General features: G+C 40.8%; 1 protein-coding gene across 9 annotated transcripts in view; it reads right to left on the bottom strand.

The window, feature by feature from the left end:
- The window catches only part of ncor2 (nuclear receptor corepressor 2), a 75,831-nt gene that overhangs the window by 41,037 nt on the left and 15,177 nt on the right, over positions 1-19,617 (bottom strand). For all 9 annotated transcript variants that reach the window (XM_058635068.1, XM_058635072.1, XM_058635074.1 and 6 more), the window contains exons 2-6: positions 17,197-17,396; positions 16,363-16,475; positions 9,921-10,098; positions 5,551-5,733; positions 891-1,004 (exon numbers count right to left, since the gene is read on the bottom strand). In XM_058635068.1, the coding sequence (XP_058491051.1) occupies positions 891-1,004; positions 5,551-5,733; positions 9,921-10,098; positions 16,363-16,475; positions 17,197-17,304 (696 nt within the window). In that variant the 5' untranslated portion in view covers positions 17,305-17,396. The remainder of the gene's footprint in view (positions 1-890; positions 1,005-5,550; positions 5,734-9,920; positions 10,099-16,362; positions 16,476-17,196; positions 17,397-19,617) is intronic.

The following is a 19,617-nucleotide window of genomic DNA, read 5'->3' as shown; positions in this document are numbered from 1 at the left end:
AGAGCACTGACTGCACGTAATGATGAAATGACTTAACACTTCTTAATGACCTGCCGTTCCTGTTCATGCTTTCTTGAACAAATAGTGACATGGCAACACCTGCATATGTGATAAAACACAAATGCACATTTGTCTTCATTTTCGATGAAATATAGTGGTAAAAATGAGGACGTTGTGGTTTGTTTAAATGCTGCGACGGTTGGGTGATCTAGTTTACTTTACAGGTGCAGTCATTTCCAACACTGGCAAGTCGACAGGTAATTATACTGAGAATATTCAGAGGCTTTGTTTAATCAGTTATCTTGCATCAACCAAGTGGAACCAAGTGTTCTCACTACTGTGCACACAGCTCAGCCTCTTTTACACTGAAATTAGCAGGCACAACTAGATTTTAAAAACCTGGGTGAAACCACTACTGAGGTGAAACGTGCGTTGGTTTCTTTAACTTCTGCATCACCCGTGCATGAATTTTGATGCCACAGAAAAGCCGTAAATGAGTCGGGGGAAGAAAAATTATAGAATATGATGATATATATGTGTATATACATATATATACACATGTATATGTGTATACGTGTATATACATATGTGTGTGTATATATATACACACATATATATATACATATATACACACACATATATATATATACACACATACATACATATATACATACATACATACATATGTATATATATATATATATATACACATACATACACATATACATATGTATATATATATATATACACATACATACACATATACATATATACACATATATACACATACATACATATATTGTTTGTATATATATATATATATATATATATATATATATATATATATATTGCTTGTGTGGTGGGACTGTGTGTGTCGTGGGTCTACTGACCCTGTTCTCATCGTAGATGATCTGCACCAGGCTGCGGTGTTTGGCCTCGCTGGGTGGTGGAGAGATGGGCTGCTCTGGCTCATGAGGCTTTGCGGCCTCCTCCTCCAGCTGATGCTGTAACACACACAGAGACATAGGTGACAGTTAATGCATAAAAGATCCAGGGAAAAACTGTGGCTCACGAGTTCCTGTTGTGAGGTTCAAGAGCGTGCATTAAAGCAACTGTCCCTCCCTTCTGCGCTCCAGCAGAGATAGGACTAACTGTCCTATTAGCTGTAATAGCTATTAACTCCCCAGAGTCTAGTTAATCAAAGAGTTACCACAACAGCCTGTAAACAAAGCCAGTGCCTGCTGTGTGGCTGAACATTCAATGTGAGAGAGAAAATTAAGAGAGAGAGGGAGACACGCACAGAAAAAAACAGAGAGTGGAATCTGGGAAATTAACACTCGGCCGATTCTGGAAAACAGGACTGACTATTCACCCTGGCTTACAAAGAAAACAACAGCCAGGCTAAATGTTTAAAAATACTGCCAGACCTTCATTCATTTAGAAATTGATCATTTGCGTTTGGAAGCCTCTGTGCAATGCAGTCCTCTAGCGTGACTCAAACACTCTGCTGTTGCCTGGGAAACTCTTGACATAATTCAAGCGCCGCTGATATCACAATCCCTTTTAATTGCAGCATAGTGAGAGCCAGAGCCCGTGGCTCAATCCACGCAATGTTTCCATTACGAACAGTCAGTACTTTTACATGCACAGCTTAATCAGGCTAAGGCCATAGTCTGACTAAGAAAGGCAACTTGCAGAAGGGTTAGGGTAAGGGTATGCCTCGCTGCCTCTGTAGGTGGCGCTGTTTTTCGGTTAAATCTGAAGAAAGACGCTGTCACCGTGTGATCCAGGAGAGCTTCCGGGTCGAAGACAGATGGGGAAATGTTGGTGAATGCGCAGAACTCCAAGTCCAGTCCAACTAAACTAGGACTAACGCGTTTATATGACATTAAGAAAACCAAATTGTTGTCTTAGTCCCGACTAAAATCCGACTTTTAAAACGCGTGTAAACACACTGAGTTTTCACACAAATATTATCTACATCCAGAAAAGCATTTTAGCGATTAAGAATAACGTTAAAACGTGATTAGTAAGAAGAAGGATTTATTTTATAAGACTTACAACAAGGTGAAAATAAATTTAAATGTGCTTTTTGTTCAGAGCTGATTGGAGATGTGTGGATATAGTCAAAGGCTTAGTACAAAAGTTATTTGTTTTGTCAACTGTAAGTGGAAAAAAAAAAAAACAGCCAACACAAAGTAAGCCTCAGGGATTCATACAAAGCAGAAATGAGACCAATGAGTTCTTAAATTTCACTGTCAATCATTCTGAGTGGAGTCAGCGCTGTTTCTCTGGCCATCAATCATCATCTAAGGTGCACAGAGAAAAAACAAAGAAGTGGTGAAGCCTGTTTTGTCAGGGAAGAAGCTGAAGAACATACAGAAAGACCAGCAGTGGTTTGGCTTTAATGGCACACCTCTTATTTCATTTCACCCTACATCAAAAATAAAAAAAAGCCAAGTGTAAATGCAGGCGAGGTGTGGCTGTCCAACAACACTGATGATAAAGGCTTAAATGAACAATCCTCCCACACTTAACTATGTAAGACCAATGTGGAAGTACCTCATTTCTTCTGTCTGTGATAATAGGACATATTATATTTACTGTTTAAAGGTGCTTCACAGTATGCAAGTTCGCTCTGCACTGAATGAGCTTTACTGCAGGGAGTTCGAGCTATAAATAAAGCAATAAAATAAATCAGACCAGTGGATATTGATAATTATAGCAGTGAAATGTCAGACAATTAAAGATCCGGTGAAGGCTGAAGAAAACCATTAATTGTGGTTGTAATCATCTCGGCGACATGCCGAGTGAGTCATCGTTGCGGAGGTGGTTACACATCCTCGGACCAGCATTTATTCAGAGAACAGTGAATGGTACGTTGACCTGTTCTCATAAATGGACGACACGGGATGGCTGACCTGAGGCTCGCTTACATGCTAACTTAAGTAGAAGTAAAATGGTGATTATAGACAGTTTTATAGACGTTTTTTGTTGTTGTTTCTACCCCCAAAAAAACACTATAAATATCAGGTTTTCTGTAATTTCTGTGTTTTTCTGTTAAAAGTTTCAAGTTTACCTGCGATTTCTTCCCAGGAAAAAGACGTCAGATATTCCACCAATAACAGCGCCCTTCCACGACCGCGTCACGGAAATCGACCAATGTAATACGATTACACGAGATTTCATCGGTAAACAAACACGGCTGCTCTGAAGGCTTGAATCGGCAAATTTTGATCACATTCAGCGAAGTTACCGGCCAAGGGCATCTTTAGGGCGTCCTGCCTAAAAGTAGGGCGTCTAATTTCTTATATCCCCAGGACGCCCGGACGCCCTGCTGGCTAAAAGCCTGATTATAGAAGTTATTAGTATAAAAAAGTTTGCAGAATATATGGTAGAGTAGATGAGCTATATGGTGAGCATGTCAGCCCACTACTCCCCCTTCTCATCTCCAGTCAGGGGCTTCAAAGGGGGTAAGAAGGCCTCTAGAGGCTCCACATGAGAGCACCACGAGACGGATCATCATGTGCCATGATAGGCCTGGATAAGCATCTGATGAGGGAAACACGGACATTCCCATAGAGACACTCCCCCTTTTCCTAACCCACCGCAGAGTAAAATAAAATAAACCAGCCGTCCTGTGCTTGGTTGACATGACACAGGCTGGCAGTAACCTAAGCCCTAAACCCCACCCGGCCACTCACTCTGCCACAAATCTTTAAATAAGTTTAGCCAACGCAACAACTTAATTAGTCCAGATGTTTTAATGCTTAAGGGGAGTCTGAGCAGAGAGACGGGTCTATAGTTTCAGCTCATTTATGCTCATAAGCAACTCAGGTTTCAACCCCACACAACTAATCGGATTTCATTTTGCTTCCTGATGCAATTTGTTAAAATACCTGGATTCAATTAGTACTACATCTTTTCTAATTATTAAGAGTAATATACAAAACGTTCAGGCTCATCTCCGATAACAGTTTTCTGCAGATTTCATCAGTTGGCTTCAACTTGGAAACCTATTGAAGGTTCATAAAATCAATTTAGGATTGGTAATTAAGATGTTGTGTGTATCATGTATGTGACTCTGTTAGCACAAGCTGCTGCAGTGGAGAGATCTATCGTCGATTAATTAAACGAATGCTACTTTTCAACGACGGTTGTTTTGATATCTGAATGTAATAAATGGCTATTATGGTGCGATGGACTGAGCTGAACCATTCAGTTTCTCCACTAAACATGGCAGGCAGCCAAAAAGAAGACAGTACGGCAGGACTATGAGTGGTTTAGCAGGCAAAAAAAACAAAAACAAAAAAAACTTCCCCCATAATCCTCCTCCTCCCCAGGGAAAACTGTTATTTATAGCCTTGTATATTTTTAACCTACTTTTCTCCTAAAAAATAAAAAGCTGAGGAGAAGGAAAGAGGGAGAAGCAGTCGCCTGGAGGAGTGCGTGTACAGAACAGCCACGAGCTTCAATGCAGCCATTATAAAAGAAAGGTCTGTTTAAGATTGTGTTGCTCAAAATGCCAACTGTGATCTGGCGTCGGTCAAACTGGAAGAGTGCGCATGAAACATTTAAAACAAGCTCAACTACTACTGAAAAGAACTACACGTTATCTACGAGCAAAAAGGATAAATAAACTCCGCTACCTGAGAGTGTTTTAAGGTACGACTGCCGGCTCAAAAACATGCAGAACACACATGAATGACACCACACAGGCACATAATCATAATAAATAACTTCTACGTGCTTAAAACACCGATTCCAACTGATGGCTGCGTGTCATGCGGTGTTCGCGTTACGAAATTAAAAATGTTTTACATGTCGCTTTCTAGTAACAACACGTACACTGTACATCTGTGCCACATTCCCACATGGATGAAAGGCAATAACATCTGACTGATTTGATGACTCATTCAATCTTTATTCCCTTTACAATTGTTAGACAAAAGCTTTTGCCACAAAAGCCAAAAGCCTGATTTCCACTCCCATGCAGCGCATGGGCCTGATTCGCAAATCACGTAGCTATGTAGGTAAATATGTGCCAGCAACGAAAATAGCGGAACATCCACAAAGAAGAAAGTTACAGTAAACAAAGAGACATACAGCATTCTGTTCTGTTTCTTCTTGGCATGGAAGTCTGGGTGTTGGAGATGTCAGTAAAGTCAGTACGAATTGGTTATTTTGGTACCCTTCTCAACACTTGGACAATGGAAACGCGCATAATTGCGTACCACAACAAACTGAACCAAACTGAACCACTTGGTGGAAATGGGGCCAAAGAAGCAAAACAGGTCACTGGTTTACATAGCAGTTTTTGGTTTTGTGTCACAAAGCACGCAGACTGAGGTTAGAGACTCTAAACTGAATCTAGGACTGGACTGGACTGGACTGGGGGACCTGTCCAGGGTTTCCTGCCTTTCTCCTAATGTCAACAGGGACTGCAAATTAAATGATGGCGGCCACAGTCGAGATAATTAAAAGGGACATCCTTGGCAAAATTGCCTGCATACATCAACAACAATCAAAGAGCTAAATAGGTGTGCAGACCTGTTTCTTGCGCAGCTTGCTGATCTGCTGCTCCACCATCGTGATTTCCCTGTCGACGCGGTCCATGTTCTGGATGAGCTCCTCCTTGGAGAAGCGAGCCGGAACGAGATCCAAATCAGGGTCCATGTGGACGGGGCTCACGGGGGAGATGGGTTCCAGCTTCCCCATGGCACTCCCACGATCCTGCATGGGCACAACACAGAAGATATGGCGTGGACTGCTGTTAATTGTATGTATTTTGTCATAATGTCATACAAATTCATTAAGTTAAAATCTGAAGTGTGAGCGAGAACAGAAGATGAGTCAACTTGCACATTTTGGTTCAGTTACATAGCTATTAAAAGCCTCTTCCTCTGATTGTAAGATCTATAGGTTACTCTGTAAAAAATCACCCCAACATAGTCTGTATATCCTAAATTAGGTCTTGTTGACTCAGTGTCATTTGGCCTCATTAATGAGGTTACAGGCTTCCTTGCAAGGATTTTTTTAGCAGAGTATGTGTTGCAACTCACTGGTGCCTTCCCACACAAGTTGTTGCTGTGACTCATGTTTTGTTACACATACAAATCTGGACATTTGCATGTGGTGGCTTAGAAAACGGCATAACAGGCCTCCCAGCTTGAAGCCAGCTGTCAATGATCCATTCCTGTGTGGAGAAAAAGTAAAAATGACGCTGCTGTTGCATGCACCAGTTTATGTAACATACACACACACACGGCAGCTGCAGTGTGTGTATATATGGTCGTATTCTGTGCACTGTATGTGAATATGATTCTGCAATTATATCCTCCATAACTGTGTACAAGTGTGACCCACGCAAGGTTTTGGTTGGTGTTATTTTCAACCATCTAAATTGAGGGTTATGTAATTGAGTGTAATCTGGGTCAGACGGGTCACATTGCATCCTCGCCGACATGCTGTGATTGGGAAAAGGTCAGTGCCAGGAGGTGTTCGGGGTTTACTAAAGAAGAAACACTAGAGGGCTAAAGCCGACCAGTCACAAAAGACATTTACAGATAAATGCAAATAAGGATAAAAAAAATTGTCACAAGAAAGAGATTCAAAACAGAATCTTGAAAAAAAAACTTGAATTTCTTTGCGTGAAAAAAAAATAAAATTCGTATGAATTTGGGGCGGGTCGCGGTTGATAAATAAATAAATAAGACGTAGGCAGACTGCGATTACAATGAACGATGATCGGCAGGCGGGTGCAGGTTTTCATTGGATTTTATAGCTATAAACAGTGATTTTTTTTGCCTATAAATAGTGATTTTTAATATAAAAAATATTCATGATTAATAATGATTAAGAACATTTAATCGAATGCCCATCCCTAATAAGGACAAAAAACGGTCACAAGAAAGAGATTCAAAGCAGAATCTTGAAAGAAAACAAAACTTCAGTTTCTTTGGTTTTTAACTGTTGTTGCCTGTTGAAATGTATTCAACAGCAAAGTGTCTGCAAGATAGTTCTATTGTGTCTCCAACAAAGAAGGATTATAGTATAACCAAGCTACGGAGTCAAAAGTAGTCTACCCACTCTGAGACTTATGCTTTCCAACACTGTCCTCTGTTCATGGCAGCAGTGCAGCAGCACATTAACAGCTACTACACCTATGACATGAGTGAAAAGGTCACAGGAAAACAGCTAAGCCCTTGGCCCAGCACAGCTTACAGCTTAGATGCCCTCAACAACCTCAGTTACATTTAGAACATTCCCTCGCATGATGTCTGAGGCTGTGTAGCATCTGGGCTTTTTTTTCAGTATCGCCACTGTGGATTTTGATTTGTCCGTGTAAGTGTGTTTTGTTTAGCAAGCACCGGGCCTGTGTGACTGAGTCACGTACACGTGAATAAAAACATCCTGGACATCCTGTTTTCAATTTTTCCCTTCACAACACTGCCGCAGATTTTTAACATCGAGCCCACTGCAAGGAACGCAAAGAAACTTAGACCAAAATGGAGCACCTGTTTTTGTTTCTTTTTAAATGAATTATGTCAGTGTGCCGCAGTGTTTACACATGGATACTAGAGCTGAAACAATTAATCGATTATTAATCAATTACTCAATTAATCGGCAACTATTTTGATTATCGATTAAACGTTTTGAAGCTTTTTTCATGATTAAAACAAGATTTCTGATCGTTTACGCTTCTTAAATGTGAATATTTTCTTCATTTCTGTGCTCTGGATAACAAAGAAATCGTTAAACGTTAATCATTTTGGTTTGTGGACAAAAAAGACACTTGAGAACATCACCATTTCCAGGTTTGACAAACACCGATCAACATTTTTTCAAGGTCTTCTGACATTTTATAGACCAAACGATTAATTGATTAATCGAGAAAATAATCGACAGATTAATCGATTATGAAAATAGTCGTTCGTTGCAGCTCTAACGGATACCATTACCATAACTGACGCAGATATCGCAATCTGGCCATTAAGGATGTCACTTTCTCTAAAAGTCAAGTCTGAACAGATATTAACATGACACACTTTTCATCAAAGATATTTGAATATACCCCACAGTGGAAACGCAAGCCAGGATTGGGGTTAACCTGAAAAAATGTAAAACCTGGATATAATGAGGTTCTCGTATGTCTTGTTTTGTCCACAAACCAAAATGATTCACTTTCAATGATTGCTTCATTATCTGAAGCAAAGAAATTAAGAAAATATTCACATTTAAGAAGCTGAAACAATCAGAAATATTGTTTTAATCATGAAAAAAGCTTCATACCAATTAATCGATTATCAAAATAGTTGACTATGTGGACTACTACTACCACTAGTACTGCTGCTGCTGCTTCTGTCTTTGGTTGTGCCCGCAGTAAAACACAAATATCACTGTTGCTCGTGCTACATCTACATCTGGAGTCACCACTACTCTAAAACAAAGACTTCAGGGAAGGCTACTGGCCAAGTTTTAATTTTAAAACTCTGGGGCTGTGTGTTGTTGTTGTTTTTTTTTTGTTGTTTTTTTTTACTGGAGAGGAGAGAATGTCGATGACACAGTCGCCCACATGTTGTCCCCGATTTGTTTACAACTCAACCACCAGCTGTGGAGTTAAAAGTGTCAGAGCATCAGTAACAACATCATCAGTCCAAGAAAATAAATATTTTCTTCTGTACCTAAATCAAATAGACACAAAGACTAATGGAGAGAAACTATTTTCAGTTTTAACTCCATAATTCTTTACCCTCAGCTACTATTCTCTAACATACACGATGTGTGAAGACAAGAAATGCTGAATTTAAATAGATAAAAATGTATTAATGTAGATTTAGCCTTTAGCTCTCTTCCACACTCTTCTTCGTGAGTTTGTCAAATCACACTTACACGTCAATACTGGTCATTGAATTAAATTTTTTGTACATTACAATACATTTTCAAGCTATTTCTAGTGGTAAAAACTATTTTAATAGTAACAAAGTTAACTACAACATATATTTCTTCATAGGATAAGTTTAACACTAAGTGCTCACTGTTCTATCATGCTCTCATTTTAAAACATGCACGTGGTGTAGAATTCAGGAGCAAGTTGTTGTTTTTGTCCTCCTCTGATTCACCATCCATGTGAGTCATGGCACAAGCTCCAGCTTCCTTTGTCTCTTACTACTGGTCCACTCGCTCTTTTGTTTCTTCCCCCTCCCTTTCCCCCCCCCCTTTATCTGTCCCTCTCTACACTTGCACTTTGGCTCATTTTCAAATTGCATCTCTCCCACTGTCCCACTATCTTTTGGAGCACTTGTTCCATGCAGTGATTACATCTGACATGACTTATATAATGGGTTTACAGCCCTCACTGCTCTGAAGGGAATTACTGGCATTCCTGAATATTTACTAGCTTAAGACTCTGTGTTTTTTTTCCCTGTACTCCCCGTTACTGGTGTATCTATTTACCATTCCGTGGTCGTCTACCTCCCTTGGCAGTCCACAGCACGCGGTATAATGTCAAGACAGCTCTCCCATCAGCAGTTCTATGCTGATGCGAGAGAGCTTTTTGCTGTGCAGTTCACACATTTTTTCCTAGGTCTATAAAAATCTAGGTCAGGGCCATTATTTATTAATTTCTGTTTCACAACTCCCACAGTCTTTCCACCGATGCTCACAATAGAAAATCTCCTTTTTCATGACTTGTGGTGGAGCATCTCTAATAATACCCTTTGTGGCTCTGAGAGAGGCCCTGTGAGATTCATGCGAGATCTTGTGAACGCGGTTGTAGCATTTTTGGAAGGAAAAATATAATTTTTTTAAAGGTTTATGTGCACGTGTAACCCCCCTAAAGGCTTTGACTTATTTTCAGGTGAAATGTCATAATAAACCGCTTGGTACGTCACAATTTTTATATCGTTGCGACTACTAACCTTTGCCATATCATCAGCCCCTCCAAGAGGCAAAGGTGGCCGGTGGGACGAGGACCTAATCAGGGACTCCTGTCCCATCTCCAAACGAGGCCGCTTAACCTCCGCGTACTCCACCTCGGAGTGGGCACTAGGCTCTGGCAGGTATATGTGTTCATAGCGAATATGCTGCTCTTGTCCTCTGCAACAGAAAAAAAAAACAAAAACATAAATGTAAATGAGAACATGAGTAGATAGAGCAACTGAAAAAGATCCTGCACGATAACCTACAGGAAACAAGATGACTTCAGAACATTCATTAGTGAAACACACCAATTTTATTGATACTGATACTCTAGGTCGAACAATATGAAATGTGAAGAGATCAGAGCCAAGACAAAGACAATACTGAGTGTCAGAGGTGTGAGCACTGGCACAGCGTGAACACAGACACCTCATCAAATCCTATTTATAGAAGTTGTGTTTACCCGCACAAAAGACACATTCACAAAACCACAGAATGACAGTTACAGCCCGACATCGGGTTGACCTAGATCTGTATTGTTGTGCTCGAGGCACACGAATGGCAGCAGTTCATCAGAATCACTGAAGACCATTTCTCTACCCATTCAGAAGAAGTTATGAGTCAATCAGCAGAGAATTGAGGAATAAAAGGTGTCTCACTGTACAAATAACGGTTAAAAATATTTAAGAATATGGTAGAGCAGGGGGCCACACGGCGAAGTAGTGGTTAGTGCTGTTGCCTTGCAGCAAAAAAGACCTGGGTTTCCCTCCCACAGTCCAAAAACATGTCGGTCCTTCCTGTATGTTGGCCCAGCAACCTGTCCAGCGTGTACCAGGTCTATCACCCTGTGTCAACTGGGATTGGCTCCAGTGACTCACGGGTAAACAGATGGATGAATGGATGGTAGAGCAGGAATTTGTGTGCCACTTTACAAGCATTAGAGGTAGGCAATAGTGATAAGAGTGCAAATATTCCAAAAGTAACTGTGCAAGGGTCACAGGGCACCACCAACTTTATTGTTTTTATGTCAAATTCTGGTGAATTTGCTGCATTTGGTTTAAAATAAAGCGATTTAAAGTCAGTTTTACATATTAGCATGATGTCAATAGCTGCATTTCCATTGCAGTTTTCCACAAAATAAAAATTGCTATCTAAAACATTCGATGGGACGTTCGATAAAGTCACTCAACTTTGTTAGGAAAAAAAAACAAACAAAAAACGCACTAGAAAAATAGACGTAGCATGTTTGGTTGCATGCACAAACTCAGTCCCTGTTTGCAACCCGTAGAGTGGTCAGAGCCTCTGGAGTGACAGTGAAGCCGCCATGAGAAGCACCCCCCACTGCAATTGTATCTGCTACCAATTCACATTCATTACACTCATTAGTACATTCAGGAGAGAATTATGCAGCAACAAAGAGAATGCAGCAGTAGAGCAGACTCTTGGTGTGAAGTCAAATGACAGTGTTAACTGCACTAGCTACTTAGCTGTGGGAAATTTTATTAGCCCACATGTAAATAGCTCCCTGTTCTTTCTGAGGAATGGTTTTCTCAAGTTTGCCCCGGAGGCAGATGCCAGACTGTCAGTGACTTTGCTGCCAGTGTCAAAATGGAAGTGGCTTCTTAAAAGAAGAGGGAAAACACAACCATAATTGCTGGTCCAGGCCCACAATGGCCTAGTGTGTGGTTTGTTCTTTGGCACATGGAGCCTGTCTCTGTCGGGTAGGGTGCTGGTGGGGTGGTGGCGTCCCAAATGAGACCTGTCCTCTTGACGGCACCACATGGCTTCACACATGATAGAGATGTCATATCGCTCGAGCGATCAGCGCGTTCAAAGTACCAAAGCGATGATTTGTGTGCCTATCTTGATAGAAAGTTGAAAATTTGGGGGTTGATGTTAGTGCCGAGCCGGTGTGCGACTGCTGCTCCCCCCCCCCGAACACATTTATCTGACTCATTCAGTCACACACTTCCTCATCTCCATAGAGGCCTGGCACTTACATAATCGCATCATCAAGCTCCAGTCCACTCACCCACCCCCCCCCTACCACCATCCCACCCCTCTTCCTCCCTCTCTCTTTCCCTCTTTCCTTCTCCCTCTACCTCTTTTGAGCATGCTGAATAAGCTGATCCCTGGGGAGGATTTGTCTGCAGGAGGAGAGAAAGAGATGTGTGTAAAGATGGGGGGGGCGGGGGGAAGGAGCGGGAAGGAGGCACCGCAATACAACAGCTCTATCACTTTCTTGCTGGCCCGGGTCCCATTTTGACAAGAACACAGCTCATGTGTGCTGATAGAACCCCGATTACTGTGTAAGAACTATGGCATTTGGGTGGCTGTCCGCCCAGAGGAGCCGCTCCGCAGCTGTGTGCGGTGCAGGGACGGCGAAGCGAGCGAAGATGAGCTATGTGCGCCACAGCTTTTGTAAAAAAAGGGAAGGAATGGAGCATGGAGGGAAGGGAACCTGCGCTGTCCACGTTCACTGATCCTAGACAATAGACTTAATTAAATATGGGGCCAGTGATAACCTTAATCTGCACTGAACCTAGTATGAGATTAAACTGTTTGTTTTCGGGAGTTTTTTAAATAATAAATTAAACAACAAAATCATATAACCATTTCAGCCGTTACAGGAATAACAGGGATGCATTAATTCAACAGATTAACATGGCATAGGGATTGAATATTTGGGATTATTTCAGAAAATACTGAAATTGACTAGTATATGTACTTTGTTTGTATTACTGCACCATATTTGTTATGTTATTTTGCTGCTATAAAATGTATTCTCTCCCTTTCGCGAGTGGCCTGGGTGATCCTGGAAAGGGATATAGCCTGGAGTAAAGAGAAGGATGAAACAAATAACTAATGGCACTTTTCCACTCCACAGCTCCGTCACTGCTCTACTCGGTTTGGTATCTTTTTCCATTACTATAATCCCTCCTCAATGTGGGCGGAGCCAACCGCCGCCAAACTGCGACACACAAAGCAGTTTATTTCTGGTGTAACTGAATCATTAGACTCAGGTAATTAAACGGATTTGTCCACACAATGGTTCAGTACTTCCTGCATGACCGGAGCACGGTCACTGAACTGGAATACGGCGGTTTTCGACAGCGCGGTCACTAAACACACCAGACTCCTGTGTTAAATATTAAGATTTTAACTAATCTGCAGTATGACAACAAGTCTGTTGACGTCACATGGAATCTCGCCAGAGCAGGCACTGAAAAAGAACCAGGTACTGTCGCTAATGAAAAGGCAAAAAAAAAAAAAAAAAACATGAATACAGTCCAGCCGTGACAAAACTGTGTAGTGGAAAATTGAAATAACACAGTGGCTGATCAGCGATTGTACCGCTGAGGCTCTGTGACCTATAATTAGTGCAAAGTTTCTTTATAACTTTGATTTCTTTTTAACTCGATCTTACATTTTAACAGCAGAATTTGTAGATATACACACCGAGGATGAGGTAATGCGACGCTTAAAGGAAAGCAGAAGGCTATTAGAGCATTTGCTTTTTAAGAAAGAAACACATTCACATTCTTTCATTTTAAAAAGAGAACGTGAACAATCACGACCCTTCTACACATGTAGACTAATGAAAAAGACAAGTGTGCATCAAAGACAGATTGAAGGACTGCCAAGGCCATGATTACAGAATGCTCAGGGCCTGATATGAGGGCTGCGACTGATTATTATTTCATTCTCTAGTTTATTTTTTCTCATAGACGATGATTATTTCTGATTATTAAGACAAAACACTAGTAATGTTATTAACAGGAAGGAAAAAAACAGGGAGGACAGCTACACTTATGATTCACTCCACTTAGTGTAAGACTAGGTGGAAAAGTGGTGGCAAAACATTATCAACAGATTCACACTGAACATACTCTGGACTGGATACATAATAAAACAAATTAAATAAATAATAGTAAAATAAGAAGTAAACCAGAAAAAAAAGAAATGAATATGGTGGCAGTGGCTACAAATAAATTATGTTACAATGGGAAATTTGCATGAAATTAAATACAGTGAAACTGCAGCAGGTGAGAAGGCGTCATGCATCCCGAGGACAGACTGTGTTCATGCATGCTCAGGAATGCAGCCGCATGCATCTCCATCACACCTCCGAGTGTTTTTTTGTTTCAAAAAAACAGACCTGAAGAAGCATTCAGGACGGATTGGAGGCGTCTAAAGCTGAAATGAGTGCAATCCACATGTGATCGGCTCACACGGGAGCCAGGACAGATGCCAGGCTGCCATAGTGTGCGGAATTAAATGAAAATTGCCAGTAAATTAGAAGCTGGTAAGTTAGTGGGTGGCATATTACCAGCTTGGTGTTTAGTTCTGCTCTGTCTGTGAACACATGACCACTGAGGGTTAGGTTATGCTCATCATTAATACACAATTACTTGAATAATCTATTATTAATCCATTATTAAATTAGGGTTAGGGTTTATAAAACATAAATAAAACAATATTTCTGATCGCTTTAGCTTCTTAAATGTGAATAATGTTCTTCATTTCTTTGCTCCACAAAACAAAAGAAATCATTAAAACAGAATCATTTTGATTTGTGGACAAAAACAAGACATTGGAGAACATCATCATTTCCAGGTTTGACAAGGACTGATCAATATTTTTCTACATTTTATGAAATTATATGGACCAATGAATCGAGATAATACTCGACAGATTAATCGATGATGAAGCTGGTGCTATTTTTTTTTTTTTTTAAAACAATGCAAGTTCAACATCGGGAGTAGAGGAGGAAACATGACTAAAAACAAAGTTACCGACCCTCCTAGCTCCTTTAAGTCAGCAGTATATGGGAGCATTTCGGTTACAGAGATGAGTAGAAAACAGAGATGGTAATCTCGTTGTGGACAAGACTCACGCTGTTTAACCTTTAAAAATTCCCAGAGTGACGGCTACACGTCGAACATGTCCATGCACATTCAACAGCTTAAGTGGGGCATGGAAGAGAGGCCTACGGACATTGTCTATTATTATTATTATTATTATTATTATTATTATTAATAATATATATATATCATTATTATTAATTCACATGACGTTAACGGCTAATTTGGCCCAGGTTTTTCATGGCAACCATTTGCTTAGTGTGCTTCAGACCCAGCAGCCACAACACACACAGAGCATTGTGTGGACTATGATGGTGTTTCTGAAGATGTGTTACTTATTTGTGGTTATTTGTGGTTTATGGCACAGACAGCGTGTTTGTTTCCTAAGCTTAAATCATCACAATGGAATTTAGTTCTGCTTAAACAGTGTTTTGTTACAGAAAGGACAAATGTTGCTTTGTTTTTACCTTTTTTGTTATTTAATTTCTGATTTAGAGCACAGGCAGGAAGTCAGGAGATCATTTTTAACAATAATTTGTCATTTACATATGTTATTGACATAGTTACAGAATGAGGAAGCTGTAGCCATTGATTTATTTGGCTGACATTGTTTGTTATATTTATCAATATGTTATAATAAATAGTCCAGTTTTTGTTTTCAAAATCTCTCTCTATTTTTTTCCCGTTCGCACATTGTGTGTTTTAATATATGCAAAAATGTGCCATGAGAATAAATATCCTTTTGGCGATTCCTCTAACGCTCATGCAAAATTCATGCAACGCACATAATACACATAATAATACACAACATTGGTTGGTCTAAGACCCGACACCCCAGTGATAATCTGCCCGAGTCACTGAGAGGCGTTCAGCATGTGTCGTCCCGCACTCATCACGATTCACACACACACACACACACACACATTAAAGGGACCATGGTAACATTATCATGCGAGTGTTACATAATCCTCACACTGACTGAGTGAATGTCACATTATGCATCAGGCATATAAAAAAAAAATATCCCATGTTATCTGCAAATAATGAATAGGATTTATATAATTTAGATTTACAGCAATTATACAAGCCTGTTATATAATGCTGTTTTTATTTTCATTCAGCTTTAGATCAGACGGGAACAGAAAGAAAACATGCTGGGGCAAATTATACAGCGGACTGGTCGACAAGAGACTCTAATGGCGCCACCTATTTACCAGCTACCCGAGAACGTCGAACAGTATAGACAGTACGCATACGGAAGTCACTGGAGTGCTGTCGAGAGCCCCAAAAACAAACTCCACAACCTCAGAAGTTGGGAGAGGCTTTTGCCCGCAGCGCCATATGGCAAAGAATCACAAAGATGAAAGGATAAAGGCAGCTGCTACTGCAACTTCCATCTGTGAGGACATGGCCCCAATTTACACAGCGAAGGAAACGGCGTAATGTGTAATGGTATGAGATTTTAACGGTCCTATATTGATGTGTAATAAATGACAACAGGGTCCAGTAAACGAGGCAATGTGAAAACGTCAGGCACATCGATAGGAGACTTGAAATATGAGCAGGGTGAACGTACCTCTCATTCCCAGGCTGAAACTCTGAAAGTAAGGACGGTCGGCGGCGATGTGGCTGGGCCAGGTGAGAACTGTAATCCCTGGCATGAGAGTGGTAGTCCACCAATCCCACTTCCTGCAACACAAACGACAAATCACATTTCAGCATTTACACTTTCTCCTTAGGAATAAAACTTAAAAACATACAATATTTTCCCTACATTTCCCACCTCTGCTACTCTGTAATATCCAGTCATTCCCTCTTCCTTTCTCATGTCAAGTGGGGGTAACACATACAGCTACTGTAAACTTGCACCTCTGTCTATTAGGGGCTGTAGGACACAGCCCATCACCTCTCATCTCCTTGTGAATGTGATGAAAAGAGGGACCGGTCGGATTAACTACATGTGCAGCTGTGGGGATCCTAACCCATAGATTTTACCGCCGTGTAAGAACAAAAAAACACTAGAGGTCACATGCTGAACCTCATCACCACATCACCGACAGGTCTCTTCTTTGTGTGCTTTGGGTGATGTGTAGGAGAACATAATCTTGATAATTAGGAGATGTGGACGGAAGTAACTGCAAGGCCTTAAGGTAACTCCACAATGCTAACATGAACTTTCAACTCAAACTTGTAATGAGGGATCTGTGTGCACAACATTGGAACCTTGGAATGTTTCTGTTGGAAAAATACCAGCGGGGCCCCCTGAGGTCAGACCCTCTCCAACGGTCCAGCGTAATACCATGTTTACCAATTTTCCAGCAAAGCAGGCAGACTCTGAACTGCAGCCACGACATCAAAGTCTCTCCCATTAGGTGGTGTCATTGAACGCATCGTGTGCCGGGCCTCTTACCGTGTGCGCCCGCTGCAGCTGCAGCGGTAGACTGGCGGGGTTCGGCAGGTGCCGTGTGTCCAGTCCAGTCCTCCGGCCCGGAGGCACAGATTGGGGGTGAGAGGACATGCTGGCACAGCCGCTTCCTCTACAACCAGGAAGTGGGTGTGGTTGCAGAGCAGTTGCCGGGCATTATCAGCTGCTTTCTCTTAGCCAGAAACCTGTAGAGAAAAAACATATAAGCCGTGAGAAATTGGTTTGGTAATTGTTGATCACCTTCATACCCGCACAGAAGAACCTCGATAAAATTGTTTCTTAGCTAGAACTTCCACAGCAGTTGATGAAAGTGTGTGTCAGTCCACTCCGGATATGAAAATGTCATCACCTCCCTACCACAGCTGCTCCCTCCTCCCCTGCTCCTAGTAATGGAGTGAGAGTGCCTGCACCTGCTAGACTGGACCCTGCTCTCACTGCTTACTGAATGGCCCACTGTCCTGAGTGTCCTCACACTGAGGGCTCACAGACAGAGGTCGGCCAAATCAAGCAGCGAGCTGGTAAACCAAAAATACTCAGAATTTAATGGGGCTTTAGGGGAAACATAAATAACTCAGCGGCAGATAGAGACGTAGGCCTTGAGTCAGGGAATAGATTTTAATTCCGGGTGACATTATGTTTGTAATGTCCTCATCTACAAGAAGTGTGTCATATATTGACCGAGAATGATGCAAGTTACAAGCAGAATGCCGCAAGTGGTAGTAAGAAAGGGCTATAATCCAACTACGGTGACTGTAACTATTCAGATTACAGCACACATGGACAAAACATTACTGTTGGGTAAGCTGTGTGATGTACTGGCATTTCATGTTGGTCGCTGTTTTTATCTTGCTGTGCAAAAACAAACCCACTCTGTGGAAGTCACACACATGGCGCTGATGCAGTCAGGAATGCGGCATTAATGTGCCACAGACAAACATGGACAGGACAGTGAATGCTGTACAGAACACGGGACGAAAAAGCAAGGCTTCTGTCACAGAAACAGACTTTTACGCCACTCCTTTTGGCAATTATCTATTCAGTTTTTTTTTTTTCAAATGAAGTAATGAAATCACAGTGACTTAAACTAAAATAGCTTTGTCGATTTTTTTGCCTTCCAAATGATAATATCTTCATCTTCTTCTTCCAGCTTCTCCCTTTAGGGGTCGCCAGAGCAGATTATCTGCCTCCATCTTTGCCTATTTCTTGAGTTCTCTTCTATCCTACACAACATCCATGAACCCTCTCTATAGTCTAACCATAACCCTAACCTCTACATCCTTCTCCAATATAATCACAATCCCTCCTCTGTATGTGACCCAACCATGTCAACCATGACTCTCCTACATTCTCCAAACCGCTACCATTCTGAAGAACTTCCATTTTTAACTTTTTAAGAAAATAAACCAGCATTAGCTCACACAATGCTTGTTGTCAGGGAAATGTTGGGTTAAATTATTCTTCCTCCAAGTCATGAGCTGTAATATTGTAGTAATATTTTCTCTTCATCTAATCATATTATATATATAATAATTATAAAATAACATAAGTCTAATTTTCTAAGTTCCTGATAAATTGTTGATAAATCAGTGCTCAATTTGGAACTAACTTCCTTATCGAGTTCATTGATGCAATAGTACATTTTTAAAGGCTGAGCAACACAAAATAGTATACATGCCATATGTGTGCATTAAAACATTAGTGTTTGCATTAACTGGTAAAGCAACTGTGATGTAATGCTTATTTCAGCACTCAAATGTGTAATATTGTGATGTGTATGGTTCTCTGGAAATTAAATTCATGAGATGCTGGTTATATAACATCTACTGTAGGGCTGAGCAATAAAAATAACTAAAATACAAATGTATCTGTTGTGCAGTTAGGTCAACACTCATCCGTTACGGCAACAGCAATATGATTATGTAACTGAAAAATGAGGGGGCCAGAACAAGGGGAAAATTAAATATGCAACACAACGTAACACAACATTAACAACCACACGATACGGAAATACACAAAGTCTATAGTTCCAACATAAGCACCGTCACCCATGTTATATGATAAGTTAAAACTACAGCAGCAGTCACTCCTGTCTGTCTTTCTGAGACATTAGACTGCCGGCAGTTGCACTTCAATAAAAGTACACACAATAGCTGGTGTGTGTTGTTCGTTTGTGTGGTATTGAAAGAATCGTTGCTATTGCCTTGTTGAGACATGAAAGACATGCAGAGTATTAAGTTACTTGGAAGCATAAGAAACCACAATTTGATTTAAATTCAATGTGAAAGTCTTTTTTTTTTGAAGAGCTAAAGCTTGAAATGTTTGCCTGTAAACCAACACAACAAAACATACAGTGTGTATTGATGAGGTCTGACAAACATGCTGGACGTCTTAACTTCCTCATGAAAA

This window comes from Solea solea, chromosome 8, assembly GCF_958295425.1.
Source record: "Solea solea chromosome 8, fSolSol10.1, whole genome shotgun sequence".
Lineage (NCBI taxonomy): Eukaryota > Metazoa > Chordata > Actinopteri > Pleuronectiformes > Soleidae > Solea > Solea solea.
This window is presented reverse-complemented; position numbering and strand designations above follow the sequence as displayed.